The sequence below is a fragment of the Chelon labrosus genome (assembly GCF_963514085.1).
Source record: "Chelon labrosus genome assembly, chromosome: 15".
NCBI classification, from domain to species: domain Eukaryota; kingdom Metazoa; phylum Chordata; class Actinopteri; order Mugiliformes; family Mugilidae; genus Chelon; species Chelon labrosus.
This window is the reverse complement of record NC_140348.1, coordinates 20,135,417-20,157,230: the sequence shown is the minus strand read 5'-3', so window position 1 is coordinate 20,157,230 and position 21,814 is coordinate 20,135,417. Positions and strand designations below refer to the sequence as shown.

Below are 21,814 nucleotides of genomic sequence, written 5' to 3'. Positions count from 1 at the left end.
GCAAAAAGGGGATCAGAGGCTATATCTGGGTCACTCATTTCTCCTTCAACAGTGCCATTAGTCTGACAGCTTGTCAGCAGAGAAAAGTTGGCCCAATTCACAGCCCCCGTGGATTTCTATCCTACCTGCTTTGAGTTGACACCGCGGCACTTAAAGGGAGATGGAAATTGACACGTTCGTACAGCGAGATGCTGCCGTCTCCTGTCAGAGTGCAGTCTGCGGGATGTATGGAAGATCTGATGGCATGGGAGGGGGGGCCACAGGGGGAGCAGGGGGAAACGGCAGGATACTGTGCCATCGCATGCCTCAGCTGAGTTAAGGACAGTTCAGTGCTTCCAGATGTTCCTGTGCATCTCTTGTCTCACCACTTTACTGACTGCAGCTGGAGACATTGTGAGATGATTCCGGCAAGTCAGCTATGCAGTGTTCCACTGTCTATGTTTGGACTGAATGATCATGTTAAAAAAAAAGCTTTGTAGGATGTGGAAATAAAAACTCTTGTCAGCAGGTGTGAAATCCTAGCTAGAGATTCTGAAAATGATTTATTAACATTGGTTACACATATTTTTTAACATGGGCAAGACCAAAAAATACAAAAATACTCTCAATCTCCCCTTTTAATTCAAGTATCGGTTCGAGTGAAGTGGAAACAGTCTTCAGAGTCTGTCGCACCAGTACTCTGATGTTTCAATGTGCGAGGGCACGTTGACGTGGAAGACCTCCTGGGGGTCCGACGGAGGAGTCTGAGGAGGGCTGTTGACTCCTGAGTCGCTCTCCTGGTTGGACTGCTTCAGCTCTCCTGCTGTGTATTTCACCTCCAGCTTCTGGACAGGAGCATACGCAGGTGGGGGCGGGGGCTCGGCCTTGGGTTTGATGTTCTGAAAGTGCTGCAGGCGCACCACCTCCTTGCGCTCCCGCGTGCACGGCAGCAGCACGGAGACGTCTTGGCGAAATTTGGAGCTCATGCCGAAGTAGATGAGAGGGTTGTAGAAGCTGGCAGACTTGGCGAAGAGACGGGTGACGATGCTGGTCGTGCTTGGCACATGAAAGCCCCAGGCTGACCACATGGACACCACTGCATATGGTGACCAGGCCATGATGAAAGCAGTGCAGATTACAATGGAAATCTAGAAAAAGGACACGAGGAAACAATTGTCACGACTGGAATGACGCAAGAGGATGTTTATTACTGAGAGGGCACTTTTAAGTAGAGCTTTAACGAGTCTCATTTTACTTTTCCAATCGAGTCTCTCCAATAAAAACCAAAATAAACAATTCTTTTTATTTCGGCGTACCCTTGTGACGTCTCTCTCCACCTTCCTTTGGCGTGCCGTGAGAAAACCGTCAGCTGACATGGCGTTAGTGCTTTTCACTGTGTTTATAATGGAGACGTAAGAGAAGAGCATGATCATCACTGGGATGAAAAAGCAGAAGATGAGGATGGAGATGATGTAGGACTTGTGAATGGTGGAGTAATTGGCTTTGGACCAGTCCACCTCACACGTGCCATACCCCCGATCTAAGAGACACGAGACACAGAGGGTCAGATCATAGCTCCACGTTTAAGCTGCTTAACTATGAAACAGACCTGTGTAGCTTCCCCAGCCCAGCAGCGGAGCACCGGACCAAAACGTGGCTCCAGTCCAAATGCAGATGAGTGACACAGCGATTGTGTTGATGCTGATGCAGTTAGCTGCAAAAAACACGGAAAGATGACGTGAGCGTAATGATCGTGGGACTGTTTTAAAAAGGTTAAACGTTGTGATTGTGGCAAACGCGGGACAGAAAAAAAAATGAGAGCCTGTAAAAGATGCAGAATTCTTGACCTGTTATGAATGTCAGAATTGTGACATTTTGTTGAACAATGAGGTCTTTTCTGGTATTGACAGCCTTTGCAAACATCTGCGGCTGAAAGGGACCTCTGTTGACAAAAGTACACACGGTTTTGTATTCAGTCTGTCCCACTTCTAAGCAGTGCTCAAATGTCTTGTGTCAATATTCCATAAGGTGCCGTACAGTTTCCAGGGGTCGCCTGTAGACAATGGCTTTGTTGCTACGGGTTACGCACTGCTTACCTGCAAAGGTGCACACATTTCACTAGCGTGCAGTGATTTCTGTATTTAGCAACAGCATTTGCAGTTGTACTCTGGCACATATACAGTAAAATCTGTGTGGTGCTGCACATTCACCACTAATGCTCATACCTAAACCACCAATGTACAACATACACAGGTTTATATAGCTTGTGTTTTACCACAAACACTGTAAAATCTTATCCCACACTGACAGCAGAGGTATTTTCTCAACTTAATTTCCATGTAATTAAGACATTCTTTAGCATCAGTTATGCTCCAGAATAGAAAAAATGTCACCTCAGTTTAAGTTAATAACATGTTAGAGAAATGTAAATGAAATTGCTGGAGACAAGTGGTAGTTTTTTTCTCCACAGCAGAAGTCGGGTAATGAGGTTTCATTAGCTCACAAACACACTTTTCTGTCAGATAAGAAGTGCTGGAATGTGAGGAAGGCAGACATGCCGGTATGAAGCTTTCTGCGTATATTCTCGTTTGAATTCAGGGGGGTTAAATCTGACCTTTGTTTGGGTGGCATCCCTTGATGTATCGGGTGACGCTGATAACGGTCAAGGTGTTGATGCTCGCGAGGCCGAAGAGCAATGTGAAGAAGCCGTCTACCTGAGGGGAGACACAGAGAGGTGACTCGTGACGGCTTGAAGCATCGCTGAGTGCCCGCTGAAGCCTCGAGGCACAGAGTCGGTGCCGGGATAAGTGTCCCAGCCCTCTGTTGAGGTTGTTTTGCTTTGGACTTTATCAGACTGAGACGCTATAGCTGAGGAGCTCTTCCAATGAGTTCCAGGCCCAGAGCTTTTCCTCTGATTTGAGCTGCAGGCTTTTAAATGTGCCGGATCAGCAATGGGAAATTAAACTTTTACTTCAGCTGCCACTAGAGTACACCCTGATGTATTGCCGAATTGTTGGTAACTCATTTAGCAGACAGTCCATTATTTGGGAGGATCATCTTCTAATTACAGTTCTTCTTAGAGGGAATTATGCTAGTGTGTTTCAGTCTGCCTCCAACTGTGTGACACCCAACTCCCCGCTGTGCCACTTCCCGGTGACATGGATCTCTTAAGGTCTCTCACTGATTACTTAGTTGATCTTCCTTACTCGTAATCCTATTACTGTCAGTCAGCACGTTTTCTTTTTGGTTTTTTTTTATTGTCACCCTCAACATTTAGTTTCAGATCGCTGGACCACATTTATACTTGGATGACTTTAATTCAGGACATATCTGATGTACAATTATAATTCAAGACCAGGTGCGTTGAGATCAGGGCCTCTTTAAAACCATCTTGTTTGATCCTTCCAGCTCGTTTTGCAGTTTGATGTTTCACCTCCTTCTGCGTTCTGCTATGTTTTGGCTCACTAAAAAAGAAAAATTTTGGATGACAGAAGAAGATTTACAAAAAGGAGCTTGCTTTCTCTGAATTTCCCTTGTTGCAATCGTCCCATGAGGCTTTATCATATTCAGTAATGTCCTGTCCCATAGGCAGCGAAAATCAGAGATCTGGCCCTGCTTCAAACTTTTCATGTCCCATCATGCTCCATGCAGTAATCTGCTAATGCTTCTCACATGCCTTCCTCCTTCATCTTTTCTGTTCTTTTCCTCCTCTATTTCTGTCATTTAAAACTCACTTCGCTTATTTACTTCTCTCTATCCCTCTCACAGCCCACCTCTTTCAAGGAACGGTGAAATGAGGGAGACATTTTGTCCTTCACCTGAGATTGGATGTCTGAGAGGTGAGATCATCTCCGTGGACATACTGAAGCCTAAGAGCGGCAGAGACTCGTTTGCAGTACCTCTTCCACTCACATTTTGGGGTTTCTGAGACTGAAAATGGTCTGGTCTCACCATCTTGTTATCGTATGATTCCCCAGAGAGTTCACTCGATGCAGCATGGATAACACAATTTCTACCACAACTAGCCTTGAGCAAGAAAAACAGCCTGGATGAATTCCAAGCTAAAGTACGACAGCTATTTCATTTCAGGCTCAAGGGGTTGAAGAAGAAAAACACAGAAGTGATTGCAGTATCTCAGAAATATCACAAAACGGCTCTTAATTTAACACAAATTACCTGTTATAATTAAGAGCATGTGATTAAATTATTACATTAGTCATCACTCATAAAGTTAAATTACGTTGTAAATATCCTCCCTGCAGCTCTTACTTGTTCTCTGTTTGGTTGTTGACAGGTGCCATGCTGCGAGAAGAGTTTCCCCCCATTTAAAGGCCTCCATAATGGTAATCTCATTACAGATTTAACCTTCAGCACACATGGCTGCTAGCATTATCCCTTACTCACATTAGACACACACTCACACGCATACTCGCCTCACTGTAAGGCTTCTACAGACTCCTTTAATGCACTTCATTAATTGGGACTGGCCAAAGAGAGTTGATGCATACACACATTTATTTTCTGACTCCACACATCATCGTCATTACAAGACTTCTGAATTTAGACTCTTGTTGATGCTACAAATTTAAGGTTTTGTGGTAATGGTGATAGAGTGATTAGAAAGTTATTATATGAGTAAATGAGTATTGTCTTGGTGTTGTGTTTTTACCTGGCAGGTCCAAATAGAGGTGATCAAATACCCGTCATCCTTGAAGATGTTGAATATTTCTAGGATTCCTCTGGAATAGCCAAACACTGAGATGCTGGCATCAGAGATGGCAAGATTTAAAGTCAGGACATCTGTTGGTTGAAGTGAGGCCCGCTGCCTGTACAGGACAAACATCACTAAACTGTTTCCAAACCAGGACAGCCATCCTGCAGGGACAGAAACACAGCATAGTCAGAGAATATTTAAGTATTTATCATTCATTCATTCATTCATTAATCTTCTGTAACCGCTTATTCCTGTTAAGGGTTGCGGGGTCTGCTGGAGCCTATCCCAGCTGTCATTGGGCGAGAGGCGGGGTACACCCTAGTCAGGTCGCCAGTCTATCGCAGGGCTAAGTATTTATCTTGGTATAGTATAGTATAGTATAGTATAGTATAGTGATGGAGTCTAGTTGTGTAGGTACAGTAGTTAGCATAGCATAGCATAGCATAGTGTAGTATAGAATAGCATCGTACAGTATATTACAACATAGCATAGCATGTCATAGCATAACATAGCATAGTGTAGTATAGAATAGCATTGTACAGTACATCACAGCATAGTTTAGCATAGCATAGCATAGCTCAGTGTAGCTCACCACAGTACAGCATAGCATAGCATAGTACGGTACGGTATAGTCGTGTAGTGTGGTGTAGTGAACTGTAGTATAGTAAATTAAAGTATAGTACAATACAGTACAGTACAGTACAGTACAATGCAGCATAGCATAGCATAGCATAGCATGGCATAACATAACATAACATAACATAACATAACATAACATAACAAAACATGGCATAGCATCGTATGGTGCAGTATAGTGTAGTGTACTGTGGTATTATATAGCGTAGCATAGCATAGCATAGCATAGCATAGCATAGCATAGAACAATATTGTAGTATAGTATAGTATTACTGAGTAAAGTAAATAGTGCGGTGTGGTAGTTTGGTTCTATAGCAACACATTAACACTGTTATTTCATTTGGTAGTCAGACCTGAAGCGGTGAAGCCAGGAGAAATCCTTGTCTTTTTGTACCTCACTCTGTGTGTTCGACAAAATCCCTCGACTGCATTAGTCACGGACCAACAGACAAACTGTGCCAGCAACACAAACCAAACTGTCTGCCTCAGCGGCGGACCGGCTTTGGAGACTTGCCGAACAACAGCTAGTTATGTTGTTGACACTTTAATAATATAATGGCTCTGCCTTGCAAACATTGTGGGATCAGTAGGGATTTAAAACACAAAACAATAAATTCGGAGTGCATATTTTTGTGCTACAGACTGATGAAAAGCAGAAGGTTGTTTGCCACAATACAAACACAAATCCATCTTCGGCAGTATAATGCAAAACAGAGGTTTTGTAAAACAGGATTTCTGAATGGAAAGTAAGCTGACTTACCCAACACTAACAGATAGACTCCGATGATGGTCTCCCCTTGTTCGGACAGAGGAGGGTCTGTATGCAGAGTGCTGAGATTATTATTCCTCCATGGAATATTCACCACCTTCAGAGGAATACCCTTCAGCGTTATTTCCATGGCCTGTATGTTGACGCCTCGGCATGAATTCCTTGTGTCCTCCACTAAAGCTCTTCTCTCCTCTGCTCTCGTTCTGTAGGTAGACAGTGCAGTGTTACACCAGTAGCCACAAGCGGTCAGTTCATTTTAAATCCAGCTTAGACACAGTCACTAATACGTGACCACTCACTGTCCAAATGATTGCAGGTGTAATCCTATCTATTTCTTAACAACTAAGCAGATAGATGGAGATTTTGGGTGGAAATCCTAGCTAATAGGGACGTTTTCGGTCTCCCGCAGTGCTGATTGCAGTAATTTCCATTTAATTTATTTTAAATTAGGTTAAATTATCTCATAAAAAAAACCCCACCCACAACAAAGCTTATCAATGTCTGTTCTGAGGCTCTTTAAAAAAAAACCATTCCTTTTGGCTAAATTCCTACTGCACCTTATTATGAGCTAATTAAGTATTATGTTACTAAATTTATTTTAACATGTGGCTACGCTCTGCAGCATGTTAGCTGACAGTCCTGGTGAACGACTTGCACTGTTTGTGGTCTGGCAACAATTTGAATCAACCTGACCATTCAAAAGAAAAATCCCTTTGTACTTGCAGCGTAACTCCTGCGTCTCCTCTCCAGAGACATGTTCTAGTTGCACTAATCACTTCCATTTAGAAAGAGTCATGGAGGGGATGACTTTAGTCCTGCCACCGCGACTTGATAAAACATAGAGAACATTCATGACGACGTTCCTCTGGGGCCATAAGTATCATGTGCAGTGTAATTGAGTTACATGTGTGCTCGGACAAACTCATTGTACTCTGATGTCAGCGTGAGAGCATCTGGCACTTCAAGAGTGTGCGGAACATTTCCATATGACTTACAGTATCAGCGTCAGAGGCAAGACATTTATTTGGGCAGAGCTTGGGGACTTCACATACAGATGTTTGGTGCAGTGTTATTGATTGAAATCTTTTGTTCTGCATAAACGTACGACTCCGCCACGTCTCCCCTCCTCCATCGTTCTCCCCTCCTCTTCACAGTGAGGTTCTCTGTGGCAACACATCCACCTAAAGGGTAACCTGAGCCGCGCCCCTCTCAGTCTGTGTTTAGATCACAGTGTGCACCTTGTTTCGCTCCTCTGGCTGCCTCAGAGCAGCTATGCTGGCCCTCAGGATGTGGATGGAAGGACCGCTGCAGCCACCGCTGCTGCCTCTGCTGCCAGATGCCTCAGCGCTTCCGCATCTTCCCCATCAAACCCTTTCTTTCAGCTTCTGAAAGCCCGTCCGGAGAGAGAGAAACGGAGCCAGGGGAAAAGTGAACCTCTGACCCCAACTGTCACCCGTCCAGCAGCGAACACTGAGCCCAGTCTTCGCTCACCCCCGCCTTCCCCTCGAGACGCCACAAGACACAGTTCTGCAGTGATTCTTGTGCTCAGCCTGCAGTGACACGGAGGTTTTCTGATGCCTCTTCTGGTTAAAGTGGATAATGAGATAATGGTTGTGGGATACATCAAACAGCAACCAGTTGTTCTATGCGTTAAGGTCTTTGCAAACTCTTTGCTACTGGATGTATTTGACATTATTGTTAATGTATGAATGATCTTTACCCATGTTGTCAGGAGAGCCATCCTCTTAGCGTGAAAGTGAGGAGATTAGACTGTGTGGCAGCAAGAGAGCAGCTCATGTCATGCAGTCAGTGTTGAGGACAGCTGCTACGGAGATTATGCTGCTGCTAAGCTAAGAGGTCAAAGGCCAAGGAAGACCCTGCATTCAGCAGGTGCTCAAGACAACAAAACATCAACGGCCGACACAAGACAAGTGTGCGACGGCAATACCTTGCAGTCTGGACATAGCTGCGCAGACATTTGTTCTCCGTTGTGGCAAAAAATGCACACCAGTCCCGGTTTTACATGTGAGCCTTGCTAAGCTAAGCACAAAGCACTGGCATGCACTGTACACTGCACAAAGCTCAAGTGTTAGCGTGTTACAGGAAGACATCAAGATTAGCTTAACTCTCGCCTGTGTGCTTTGGCACGTGTGCGCGTGTGTGTGTGTGAAGTCTGGCGATCACAGTGCAGCCACAGTAGGCCACTGTATCATTAGGCTTACGATGATTACTCTCTCTCTCCCGCTCTGTCCCGGGCAAAGCCTGGGATGTGAGGTTAAAAGCTCACAATTTTCCAAATGGAAAATCACAGACACAGATACTATTATGAAGGCGTGCGTTAAAGGCTGCGAGCTGTCTGAGGGCGACAAAGCCTCTCTTCACAGGGGACATACACCAGGTCAGGAGACCAATACAGGATCTGCTTCAAAAAAGAAAAAGGTCCACACACTTTCTCTCTCCCTGTCACTACGCGAGAGGCACAGGGACTGCTTGTATGAAAGGTCCACACATTATGGAGGAGGTAAATGGCTCGCCTGTCAATTTTTGAGTCAGCCTGTGCATGATATTGGGCTTGCGGTGCCCGCGCAGCGATACATTTGTCTATATTTTCTCGTAAATCTGATCTCTTTTATATATTTCCTCTAAAACAACTCGATGACTTCTAAACATTGGCAAATCAAATCAGCTCTACGTGGATAGATGCACAAGATGATCGGACACTGAAGCTACATCCAGCTGGTTTACAGGTGGATCTGGGAGAGGTCCAACAAAACCATATAAACCACAACTGCCTTCCCACAACTTGTTCACACCTACCTTTTAAAGCACTGGAATGTTTTAGGATGGAAATCAGTTAACAAAAGTGAAGAATTTTCATGTTACATTGAAAACTCTAAAGATAAATCAATGCTACACACGCGACGCTACACATCAGTTTACAAGGGCCACATATTGCCCTGTGAATCCATCAGTCCGCTGATACACTTTGGATCGTGAGGTAGGACAGAGATTCTTGCAGAGTTAAAGGCAGGCCGCAATTTATGCAGTGACTTTACCACAAGCACAAAGACCGGCCTGTTTTTCCTTTTCCCCCTGCACCAAAACAGCTCCATGGCTCAACATGGCAAGCCTGCTGCAGCTGAGCGTGCTCCTTAAAATATAAATACTTAAAAATAAGTGCATGCTGTTACAGTCCTTTTAGTTCTGCTGTCCACTTTGGCTTTGTGAAACTGCACACAGGAAAATAACACTTTATATTATTGGTCTTATCTACAGCTTTTATATTCAGGAGAAAAGAGCCGCACTGTTTGAAAGTTTCAAATACTTTTTGGATAATACCTTTTAATAAACCCCATAGGAAAAGAAGAGAATGGTTCAGTATGCATTTAAAACGCAAGTGAACACAAGCTCTATGTGTCGAGACCAACGAGGGATGTGGATTGGTTTTGTGGCTCAAGATCTTTGGCTCTGAACCACATGCAAACATTTATTTGGGCACGGTGTCCAGTTTGCAATTTCTCCTCCTGAGTCTGTTTGTTTAAGCAGGTAACTTATGTAAGCAGGTCTCCTTGAGGGCTGAATACACGCCTTTCCCAAAGGGGTCTGCACATCAGTTTTGACATGTGGGGATATTTTGTTAAAATATGGATGCGGAAATGTAGATCCATAAATAAAACTTTACATCCTGTTGGTGTATGGACACAACTGGACACAGAACATGGATCAGAAGTGGAACTACTACGCACTGATGGCTTCAGAGATTTCCTACTATCTTTAACTGACACCTTTTCTGCTTCGCTTCCCATTTGATGTCTGACAAACTGTGGCTCCTGCTTCCATTGAAGCTTACCTGGACTAGCTGGCAGCCCTTTGCACCAGCCTGCTTGGCTGGATTGAAAAGGTTGTGCTCTGACACTGGAACTCTCCTCAGGCCTTCTGGCGATTGAGGAGATTAGTGACCTTGCTCCTCTGAGGAGCTGCAGCTGCATATCTCCATGGGCATCTTGAGGGAATCCATCCTGCTGTCTTGTACTACTGAGGCGCCTCTGTGAATGGTGGAAAACAGAAAACAAGCTTGAAACTGTCATTCACGATCAAAGTCACATCAAACAAGTGTTTCAAATCTGCTTTAAAAATCACGACCCCGTCAGCAACCTACAGATTTTTTCAGCCGTCCTAACGACCCGCCAGGGTCGGTGAGGTGACCCGTGTGTGACAGGCAGTTAGTAGGCTACACCATTATCCTCTCCCTCAGCAAAAACATGTTGTCTTTAAAGCCTCACTATACCTGATGACCCATGACACATTCCCGTTTGGGCTTAATTAAGAAGGAACAAGGCAGCGTCCACACTGACCTGTTGACCACTGGGTGAATGTGGCCCCTAAAAGGGCCTCACTTAAGCTCCTGATTTTTAACTACTGAGTTTAAGACGTGCTGCAGGTTTGAATGTTTATATATTTAGTGCTACTCAGAGGATTTCAATGTTAATTGAAAGAAAATGCGCTGAATGACCAGAAACATTCGGAACCAGCTCTGTCCAAACATGAACCAAAAGGCTCCATGAAGTCACTGCTCCCAGCCTTCCCCCTTCGTCGTCCCCTTCATAACACAACTTATTGTTTTCACCCTATAGGTGGCATAAATGAAACATAACTTGTTAATTATTGAACTGATGCTGGTAGGAGGATATTTTAAATTGTCTAAAGGATGATTTTTCCAGTTTTATGCTAAGATAAGCTAAGTGCATCCTCCCATCACCTTTGATTACACCATGTAATCACCACTGCTGTCAGTCTTCTATCAATCTAATGCTTGAAGTGAAGCAAATATGTAAATTTCTCCAAACTACTACCTGCTTGCATGTTTTAGGAAACAAGAAACAAACTGAAACTAGAGCATTAGTAGACGTAAACTGCAAGATCAATGTGTTGCATCATGGAAAGCCAATACATGGTGCATACAAGGCCGTTCATTGATTGCCGAAAGCTGCACTGATCCCTGTGGAGAAATGAGGCCACTGCAGTAACAGGGGTAGAGGAGATAGCAGTGTAAAACAATGCAACTGTTATTTAAACAAAACGTGAGAGACACAGTACAGACATGGACACATGCACGAAACACACACCGGATGCAGGGAAACTTTTAAAAGTCATTTCAGCTACGCTCAAACTCAAATCCATGTGTGAAGGTGCAGCTTCTGAGGCCTGGTCTCACTTAAAAGGAAGCGCTTCCCTGGCCACCTGGACAACATACCAGACAGTCCCTACTGTGACTTACTTAAGCGCTCAGCACCCAGCTGTGGAACACCTGGCAAGATCTGGGCTTCCACTTAAAATAACAGGCAAGTGGTATCGTATGTTAACAGCATGCGTGCGTGTGTCCGTGTGTGTGTGTTTGATAGAACAGCTGAGTCAATAGATCAAGCACAAACTGCTCTGATCTTTACTGTTACAATTACATCCACTCTATAAATATTTTGTCATTATAATCACACCTTTTTATTAATCTGAGCAGTCATAAATCTATGGCACATGCCTCATAAATAACGGCTCCTGGCATCACATCAGCCCAGTTATTATTCTGATCACAGTTCATAACTTAATCTCTTCCTCAACATTGCACACGTGGGAAAGAGCTAGCCAAGAGAGACTGGACACAAACAGTGTCTTAGATTTGCACAAGCTGTTTTTATTTCTTAGAAAAATCATCAACCTGTATGAAAACCAATCAAATTGTTATGGAACAACGTTATCATTCACCTGGAGCTATGTTACAGACTGCTTGGTGAATGTGCGTCCAATCAGTCAGCATCTTTTAGCTCCGTATTTGGTCTCTACCATCTCTTTCCCGCTTATTGATGCTCTCTCTAGGTTTTCAAAATATACGTTTTGCTGCAGCAGCGACCTGCGTGGTGGCTTCCGGGCTCGGATGGCTAAGCGGCAGGATGCCAGTCATCAGGAGTACCACTGGGCACGTTCACACCTTACTCTTATTTTAATTACACAGTGACTTGCACAGGATGCTGCAGTGGTGCACATTAAAGTTTATAACCTTTGGTGCCGCGCCACCCTGTCATATATCAAAATCACCATCTCAAACATCTAATAATTACTGCAGCCATTCACCGGCTCAGGTTTTTCTTCCTGTCCCATTCTCAAACAGCATCGCTTTGAAAGTACAGATAAAGATTACTGTGACTCAGCCAGCAGTTTTATTTGCACCATTTACTGTGTTTTTTTTAGAAATTATCAGCAAAAGTTGATGTGACAGTTTTGACAGAGTGACCCCATTCCCTGAGGCTGTACCTCCGAGCAGATCCTGTGGTTTGAATAATAGACCTCAGTTTTGCAGGTCAAGAGGCAGAGGTCAAAGTCTGCCTCTGGACGTAGCACTCCTCCATAACAAGTTCAATCTCAATGACAGAAATCTAAGCAGAGTTACTTGCAATCATTGCAGCAAGTAGTGGTAAAACTAAACTACAGAGTTATTCAAACCAGAGAGCCAAAACTATAAATACGTTTGCATAAAAACAAATCTTTTTAAACACTCCAACTTGCTCCACAGGGCCACGGAGAGACACAATGTACCACAAAATAAAGATCTACAAAATACCACAAAATGTGTGATGTGCTGCGAGACACTGCAAGGACACGGAGGGATGAAAGCGCTCCAGCCCTCTTCCTGGGCGTGTGACCAGAACATTCTGCTTTGAAACTTTCTGATGAAATTAAACATCACCAAAGGCTAATTTCACCAGGTTTTGTGTACATTCATTTCATTGGACTAAAAGTGGGTTGCACGTCTCATTTCACACACACACTAACATTTACAGCTCCATTTATACCGTGGGGTTTTTAGTCAGGATGTTGAAGGGGTCTCACAGCGCTAATGCCAACATGTTCAGATCAGCAAACATGTGGCCCTGAGTCAGTTCTTCTGCCAGTGCCAAGGCAGGAATGCGTGTTTTAACCGCGTGCTCAACTCCCTCAATACCTGTCAAAGCAAATCACATCCAAGACGCCTACATTTGATTGCTTTCACCATCACTTACAGAAGAACGTTTGGATTAGAACAGCTGTGTGTGTCTTGTGATCCTGATTTAATGGGCTTAGAAAGCCATTAGCAAGTTGCTTTAGGTATTATTCATCAAGCAGAAGGACAGATTTGCTGATTAGTCCTTTTACGTGCATCAACTTGATAATTTGCTTGGGCCACTTGTTCACGCCAGACTGAAATATTTCAAGATCTGTTGAAATGTTGTAGCTAGACGATCATGCTCCCGAGAGCATGATTTTAATGATGCACAGATTTTCTTCTTGTTTTCTTCTGTCTGGTTTGAGCACCACCACCAAGACAAAATTCAGCTTTTAATTTATCCACCTGCAAAAGTTATGATCTTTGTTTAGTGTTGATTAGCATGTGTTTGCTAGGTGCATATCTACTACTATTTCTAAATGGATTATCAACATTATCTACTGTACATCATACATATATTAGCAATTTGATTCAAGTACCACTGCTCCTCAGACTCACAGTGTTGGCTCTTGATTCTTGTACATGACAAACCAGTGTCGCAGTGTAATTCAGATACTTTCATCACCCAATCTGACCTACAGATGTTTGCAGAGAACACTGTCCTGTCCTTTGAGTTCATTTAAAGTGCAGCTGAAGTTCATCATGTCTGAGGCCTTTGTGTAGTGACTGTAACATGTGACTAAATTTGCCGTGTAACATACAATCTGGTCCAGATCCCCTTTTTGAAATATTAGACATCTTTGATAGCAGTGCAAGCGACCAGTTCACACTAACCAGGGTGTGTGAGCTGGTCGTCCAACTGCCGCACGCTGAACCTGACCAAGGTCAGAGGTGGAGACGAGCTACCACTCTTGTCCTTACATGAATGCCCTGAAGGAAGGGCAACGAAGAGATAAAAAAGGGAGGACAAGGGCAGTGGGAGAGTCAGAATGACAGGCAGAGCAATATTCTTGGGAAAATACTCAGTCCTCCGTGCACTTTCACTTTTCATCAACTGTTTTGGCTGCACATGAGCTGAAGGAATGCACCGCGGGGCAGCGTGGAGCTCAGCCTGAAAGCTCACCGTCCCGCTTCCCCTCCCCGCATCAAGCCCACGTCTTAACATGTCCACCTCAGTCCAATACCGTATGAAACCGGGACACCCGAAGGAAGCACATCACTGTTCTCCACCAGACATGCACACGGGCCCCGTGTGATGTTTTGGCAAGATTTCCGCCCGGATGTGGGACTGAAAGCAGTAAAAAGTAGACCGTGTTAGGGATGTGTTGACAACATGATGTCAAGTCCAATACATCTGCACCATTTCTGTGAAGTCAAAGGCAAGGGTTTGGCTCCTGAGTTAACTGAGATTAATGGCTTTTCGGGTCATGGGCGGGCACGACAGAGAGTTTGCTCCGCTCCGTCCACCCTGGTCTTTGGCAACATTGTGGCTGCAGGCTGGAGTGGGAGAGAAAATATATGAGCTTAGCCATGGTCACTTTAAGACCCGCAGACATGCATACATTCACCCTAAGTGCGCATAAAAAACACTGTTGTTTCCTTTCTACACTTGGCCTCCTAAATTAGATAGTGAGGTTATAAGGGTAGTTATCCTAACAGCAGCAGCAACGGCATGGATCTGAACCTCCAGCAAACCTGGTTCGGGTCTGGAGTTCACACACACACACAGTTTAGCTTAAATCGCCCATGTGAGAAGGTGTGAATGTGAGCATGAATAGTCGTCTGTCTCTGCGTGTCAGCGCTGTGACTGCCTCTCGCCTGTCCGATGTGAGCTGGAAAGGGTTGCAGCCCCCCCTCCACCATAACACTCGAAGGATAAGCTAGCACAGTTACAGTAATGGATGGATGGGTTGTGAGACTAGCCATTACCGGCCTTACCGCAGCTCTATCAGTCTGCTCGGCCCGCTACATGCTATAGTCATGTGGTTACTGTAAACTCTTTCCACAAATACAAATCAGGCTGCAAAAACAGCGTCTACTCCGGCCTCCTGGTGAGACAAAAGCACCACTCTCTTTTTGGTTTTTGCCACAATGAGTTATTTAACTGAGAGTGCATGCCATGCTTACACATTTTTGAATGAAGATTTCTCACATGAAGTTTCCATTTTTTTATGCTGAGCTAATCTGCAAGACAGTGCATTCACGAAATGTTGAAATATTCCTTCAAATGTTCATAAAGCATCAAATTCATCTAGTTTTAGCCCAGTTTTCCTCGCTGGTATAAATAGGCCCACGTTTGTACATACATATAAATGCGAGCACCCCATTTTTTTTCTCAAAGCGCACACACCCACTGATACACGCACCGTAAATAAACAGTGAGCAAAGAAAATAAATTTGCTCATAAAAGACAGATGTTGCCATTGGATAGAAGATTAGTCTTGGCTTGGAGCCTCCCGTGAGAGAGAAGGATAACACTGCCGTGGTAAATGAAGTTATGTATTGGGTGTGTGGGGACCGGTGGAACAGTGGCAGCCAGTGCTGGAAAGCTGGACACAACTCAGCTCTTGAAGGCTTTACACTGTGTTAGCCATGAACCATAGCTTTAGAGCAAGGGTGGTGGAAGGGACAAACCCCAAAATCTGAAGGACTTTCCCACCACTTCAACTTTCTTTCTCGCTTGTAAAGATAGTGCACACTGTCCTTGGTGTTTTCGCATCTAATTATTGGTACATGGTGGGACAATTGACAGTTATTGCATTAAAGTAGGACATGTGCGATCGCTATAACAAAACTCTCCCATCCACATGCAGTTCTCACAGTGGGCCACTTGAAGAAACACTCACCAACTGTTTGCTCAGTGACTGAGAGGTCCTCACTGTGTTGACTATTATTCTACTCTCTACAGGGTGGGCCGTCTCGCTGGAGGTATCAAATGATCACCTATTCTGTTTTCCCTTGAGTGGACGTATCGGCCACAGCATCAATGAAGCACTGTGGAGGTGGCGGCTTCTGACACGCAACCAAAAAAAAAAAGGGAAGCTGTCAATCATGCATGAGGCTTAGAGTGCCTCAATAATGCTCTGTCTCCTGTAAGTTAGAAAATGTAAAGCACGTTGTGTGCATATGATAATTGCTTTCTATTGTAACTGAAGCCCAGGTGGGAGTATGACATGACTAAAGAGTCTTGCTACTAGTCCGTCCATAAAGACCATTTGTTTCATGTGCAGGATGCTCTCAGGGAAACGTAAACAGCAAGAAAGGTGATGACTAAACCCTCACCCCTGAAAACTCTTCATTCCTGTCTGGCATCATGAAAGAAGCTCTTCAGTCATGACATGTTAAAAAAACACTCCATCCAACATCTCTCCCCTGAGGGAACGAGAGTAGTCCTAGGTGTGGCTGCAGCTCTGGAGGCAAGAGTTTTTCATGTTTGGCTCCTTTTAAAAAAAAAATCTTCTAATAACTTGAAGAGGTGTGGAAATAAAACTAAAAAAAACAACATAATTAACTGCAGAAAATGTTTGCATTAGTAAACAGAACTGCAGGAGCAGATGATGTAGCTGCAAGGCCACATAAACCACAAGCAACACCTCTGGCTAACCATAGGCAGGGCCTTTGGGAGAGAGGTGGAATTTAAATAAAAATTCCATAGCAGTGAAATAAAGATCTATAACGTCACTCAGGTTGAATAAGCAGTGCCCCGACAGCTGGTGACCTCTGCCTGCGCCGAGTCTGCAGCCGTGTTATTAGATGCTGGCTGGTTATGAGGTCTTGACCAACGATTTTCATTACACTCAGAAATCTTTTCTCCAAAACATGTATGTGCACGAACAGCGTCACTGTTAAGACAAAAACAAACTTGAGCAATTCATCACTCGCCCTGACAGTCGAACACAGCAGAACACGGCCTTTATTTTTTCATTAATAGCAGTTGAGTGCATTCCTCACAATCTGTGGTTGCAGGCAAAATACCTGCCAGTCCTAACAGATGCAAATCGAAGCTGGAGAAATTAGTCTTGGAACGGGCAAAAACAGAACTGTAGCACCATCTACCTACAAGAGTGAACCACGGAGAAGCTTTCCTCCTCAGCCTGTTCACCTCAAGGAATCTCAGGTCTGTCTGAGATGGGACAGTCAATGCTGTAAAAATGACTTGGCAGATAATTTAAGTTAGCAGAGCTGACAGATTTACAAACTTTATGTAAGTCTTTATTGCTGGCAATGTCTTAATCATTGTGTTTTCATCATTATTACTCAGATACAGTTGAAAGTAAAGCCAAATGCCTTTGAAGAAAATAACACTGAGAAGATGAATCCGACAAATAATACAAAAAAATAAAATATGCAAAGGAACGTTTAATGAATAGATTTATTGATGAATGAGGAAAGCCATGTCCAGTTTTGATCAATGAAATACTCTTCAACTAAATTGTCATTCAAGGCATTATATCTATAAACTACTCGTGCAAATGAAAAATCTTTCTAAACTAATCTAATAATGCAAAAACACCCACTTTGGCGATTCTTTTCCCCAATTATTATCACTCTTGCACGTGTGTGTGTAAGAACAAACAGCACTTGGTGATCAGTACCATCAACATGTCACTATAGCAGCCGCCCAATGGATGTGAAACGTAATCTAAATACATGGGAGAAATCACAGTAACTTGCTTTCAGCTTGAAGCAAGAGACGATCACTTGTAATTCTGCAGAACATTCTTGAGAATAAATACAATAAAAGTTTCAGGAGTGTAGAAATACGGAACTCTAGAAGAATTGTTTTACCAAGTTCTTTCTGTACAAGAGGAAATCATCACAGAATGCTTCCATATGTCAGAAATATTCATACATTTGAGATTCCCCTGCCTATAGAAAGTGTGTCACAGATTTTGTACATGTTAATAATTACATTTCAATTTTAATGTTTTGGTTTTTTTTACAAGTGAAAGTGAACAATCAAGTTCAAAAAGCGGTTGTATCGCCAAAGTCTTTGTTCCATTTGGTATACATATTGAGAGTAGATGGGCTAACGCTGGGCTTAATGCGCTTTAGGGCATCCTCAAAGTCTTTCATCTTGATGTTGCGCATCTGTGAAGGACACACACAAATAACGGCACAGATAAGTACAGTTTTGCAATAGTAAATTAGTAGAAAGCAGATATGTGTAATAATTAGCTGCGTTAGCTAAAGTAGAAAGTGGTCAGCACGCCTCCTGTTTTTATAAGCGGACAGGAGTACGAGCAAAGAAACCAAGTATTTAGAAGTTACCGACTGCACTCAGACAGCCTGGTCCGACAAAAAACTGAAACTGTTTATCTCTACAAACCAGAGTCCACTGGCAAAATCAGTCAACCTCTCAGGTCACAAAGGGTTGCTGGGCGACCACTGCTTAACTCGGCTAGCATGTTTGTGTAACTGTGTGACTTCTGTGTGTTTAGACATTAGTTCAGATCTAAATTGGTGTTTAAATTAAGAGGTTAAATCACAGGGCTTTAGTTCTCAGTTGGAAAGGGCTGTCTGATGGGAAGAGATGTGGTGATAATACTCTAAATGTGGTGCAACTGATTCTTTTGCCAAAATACTGTCCACAGAAGTGCATCGCTTGGCTTTTGTGGTGGTACTCCTGTCTGGTTCTTCAAACTGGAAGTGTGCCGACACCAATTTACAGCAGGTAGCGCACTGATATACACATTAGCGTTGCCTCACCTCATTAGCAGCCATACTCCGGACCTGGTCTGGCCCCAGCTCTGTGTAAGACAAATTTCACCTTCAAATTAACCAGAACGTTACAAAGTTTTAAGCTGTTAAGTGATCTGTGCGAGATAGGAGGCATACCCCTGATAGGCCCAAGTGCAGCATCTTTGGCTAATGACGTCAGGTCGCTTCCTGAGTATCCTACAGTCGATCTGTCAAGTAAATTAAATGCAGGAATTAATGCAAAGTCCCAAAAAATGGCTCTGTGAAGGGTGCAAAAGTAAAACTCACTTTGCAAGACAGGACAGTTCCTTTTCGCTCAGTGGATTACCATGCTTTTCCAAAAGGTTTTTCAGTAGTGTGAATCTTGTCTGAGGGAACAAGAGTTACATAATGTGACTTAATGAATGGAATGGCACCATTAACATGTAACAAAAGACATCCATTTTCCCAGTTTAAATACCTTCTCATCTGGCAACGTAACATAAATCCTTTTTGCAAAGCGCCTGTAAGATAAATAAAAAAACACAGTGTTGACCTGATGCAAAAACAACTTATGTACAGCTATAGACCTGCATAATGTACCTTAATACTGCTTCATCGAGCTCCTGAGGCCTGTTAGTTGCTCCCATTACAAGCACCCTGTCATCTCCCCCTGACTGCACCTGAAACCCAGTGAAAATGACACCGGTGCTCCGTGAGATGACGGTGGCTAAAACCCTCTGAAGACGGTTCAAATTTCTGGTGCTGCTCTTACCCCATCGAACTCAACGAGGAACTCGGTTTTCAATCGTCGCGAGGCATCGTGTTCCCCCTCCCTCCTTTCACACAGCAAGCTGTCCACCTCATCTGAGCATCAAATAGAGGATAATCAGAGGTTTATCCCTTAGCTGAAATTTGGAGGGCAAAACCGAAGAGCTGTACAAACCAATAAAGATGACGGACGGCTGCAACTCTCTGGAAACAGCAAACAGCGCTCGTACAAGCTTCTCGCCTTCTCCCACCTGCGATGGTGATGACAGGGAAAGGTTTGAAAATTTAGCGCAGCTTGGAGGCGTAATGCGGGGAAAGATCATTAAAAGCCTTTCTTACATATTTTGAGGTCAAACTGGCGGCGGAGATGTTGAAGAATGTGGCATTAGACTCAGCAGCCACCGCTTTGGCCTGGCAAGAGGAAGTGAAAGCAGTGATTCTGCTGATAAAGGTGGCAAGACTATCAGCACCTACATGCAAAGTATAAGGTCCGGTTTGAATTGAATGAGTTGTTTTGCAAAGAAAATTTAACTTACCAGCATTGTTTTCCCATTACCAGGTGGGCCAAATAAAAGCAAACCACGTGCAGGAGATCGCAGGCCAGTAAAGAGCTGAATCACAAAAAATTGTATTACATTTCAATCTGAAAAAGCATACATACAGTAAGCCGAGACAAAATGTTTAGAGGGGTTCACCTCTGGTCTTAAGGCAGGAAGGATGACGATTTCTTGGAGCGCTTGCTTGGCCAGCTCCTGCCCAGCAATATCCCCAAAGGACACAGACGCACCACTGCATCGGAACGGAGGAAAGCACTTTGAATGTGTTTCAGTTACTGACTTACTTATTTGCACGTCACCGACATAAAAAAGGATTGACATGTGTTTAAAATACCTGTCGACAATTTCATTCAGAATCAAGCTGGCCAGTTTGCTGTCCACATTCTTGAAGTTTTTCATATCCCTCTTTGACGGCTGCTTCAGAGCTGCTGGTTTTCCATTTTGAGCTTTTCCAGCACGTGGAGTCACCTTTGCAGGAAGTAAACGATCCAGAAAGTGTTACGCGCTTCAGGCACCTTGAACCTGCATACAACTGGACTATTAACCAACCAAAGAAAAAAAAATAATCACCTTTGCTTCAGTGGGTTTTGAAGAGGGTCTGACACCAGTATTTGGCCGGACTCCCGCTACTCCAGGGTTGCTTTTAGGGACAGACTTTGGTTGTGGAAGAGTGCGACTTGAGATGCTTTTGTAATCACTTTGCCTTTTTGACGCCAATGTTGTTTCTATGAAAAAAAAGAAAATAACTGGTCCTCAGCATCCCTCTGCAAGGAAGACACAATTTATACTTAAGCATTTTAAACAAAAAGCATGCTGCTTACCTAAAAGGGCAAGTCTGTCTTTTGCCATGGTGAGGTTGGTGACCATTTTATCCTGAAGTCTCTTAGCTCGCTCATACTGATCGCCTGCTACAAGAACAAAGAGGGAGAGGCTAAAGCACGTCAACAAGCAAAGCATATCATGTTTATCTGCAAGTTTGTTAGTCATACCTTGTCCCGTGATCTCTACCGCAATTCCCTTTTCGAGAACAGCAATCCCTTTCTTGTACCACTGCACAGCCTCCCCCTTTTCAGCTGTCATCACACAGAGGAGCGAGTGTTTACTACGAGCTGTCAAAACTCCACAGTTCATCAGTTAATTTTAAGTAATAAAAACACACAAAGAAACTTACCTGTGTCGTTTTCGTCGATCCTCAACGCTTTCGATATAAACTCAAACGCCTGCTTGTGGTAGTTCTTAATAACTTCCCCGCTGTCTTTGCTTTTACTTGCCTCCAGTTTGGCTGACATGGCGCTCGAGGTACTGTCTCCCTGTTGTCCGTTATAAAGCAGAGTTAGCCCCTTGGGGAAAGAAGCGCTGGAAATTAGCTTATAAGCCGCATTCAGAAGCGGTTCAGTCCGCAGTCTGTGGCTAATAATACACCTTACAGCAATAATACTGCTAATAAGCTAATAATGCAACAGGATATCATCACAACCAAAACACATCGTCCACGGACAACTTCCGCTTTCGCATGTACGCGATTGACAAAGTCTCCGCCCCCATTCGTCTTCTTCTTCTTCTTCTTCTTCTGCTTATTTTTTTGTTTGTTTTACAGCGGCCGGAAACCAGCGTTCAAAAGTGCATTACCGCCACCTATAGGCTCATTTCTCCTTCCAACCATGAACTGTATACTAAGACTATCTGTATTCAGTATTCAATATCTTGCCAGATCATTATGTACACTAGTGAAA

The 21,814-nt window shown here is 43.7% G+C and overlaps 2 protein-coding genes across 2 annotated transcripts; both read right to left on the bottom strand.

Moving 5' to 3' along the window:
* Nucleotides 1-656: 656 nt before the first annotated feature.
* On the bottom strand, nucleotides 657-6,378 carry LOC311500178 (opsin-5-like; the record flags this gene model as incomplete). Its single annotated transcript, XM_084561415.1, has 6 exons — nucleotides 6,090-6,378; nucleotides 4,649-4,854; nucleotides 2,594-2,693; nucleotides 1,589-1,693; nucleotides 1,296-1,519; nucleotides 657-1,127 (listed from the first exon to the last, which is right to left on the bottom strand). The coding sequence occupies exons 1-6, from the start codon at nucleotides 6,226-6,228 to the stop codon at nucleotides 657-659; spliced, it is 1,245 nt and encodes a 414-aa protein (XP_084417541.1). The 5' UTR covers nucleotides 6,229-6,378.
* Nucleotides 6,379-17,281: 10,903 nt separating this feature from the next.
* On the bottom strand, nucleotides 17,282-21,645 carry spast (spastin). The gene is made up of 16 exons (XM_084561210.1): nucleotides 21,253-21,645; nucleotides 21,071-21,154; nucleotides 20,903-20,989; nucleotides 20,652-20,806; nucleotides 20,416-20,549; nucleotides 20,220-20,313; nucleotides 20,061-20,135; nucleotides 19,864-19,935; nucleotides 19,700-19,775; nucleotides 19,529-19,620; nucleotides 19,357-19,436; nucleotides 19,235-19,277; nucleotides 19,063-19,142; nucleotides 18,913-18,983; nucleotides 18,784-18,824; nucleotides 17,282-18,165 (listed from the first exon to the last, which is right to left on the bottom strand). The coding sequence occupies exons 1-16, from the start codon at nucleotides 21,368-21,370 to the stop codon at nucleotides 18,040-18,042; spliced, it is 1,428 nt and encodes a 475-aa protein (XP_084417336.1). The 5' UTR covers nucleotides 21,371-21,645; the 3' UTR covers nucleotides 17,282-18,039.
* Between the last annotated feature and the right edge of the window lie 169 nt (nucleotides 21,646-21,814).

Excerpts from the sequence above, each read along its gene's own strand:
- spast (XM_084561210.1), bottom strand. The coding sequence starts at position 21,370 with ATGTCAGCCAAACTGGAGGCAAGTAAAAGCAAAGACAGCGGGGAAGTT. Across the intron at positions 20,807-20,902 it reads AGACAGACTTGCCCTTTTAG|AAACAACATTGGCGTCAAAA; the intron begins GTAAGCAGCATG and ends TTTTTTTCATAG. Across the intron at positions 18,166-18,783 it reads GGAGTATGGCTGCTAATGAG|ATGCGCAACATCAAGATGAA; the intron begins GTGAGGCAACGC and ends TGTCCTTCACAG.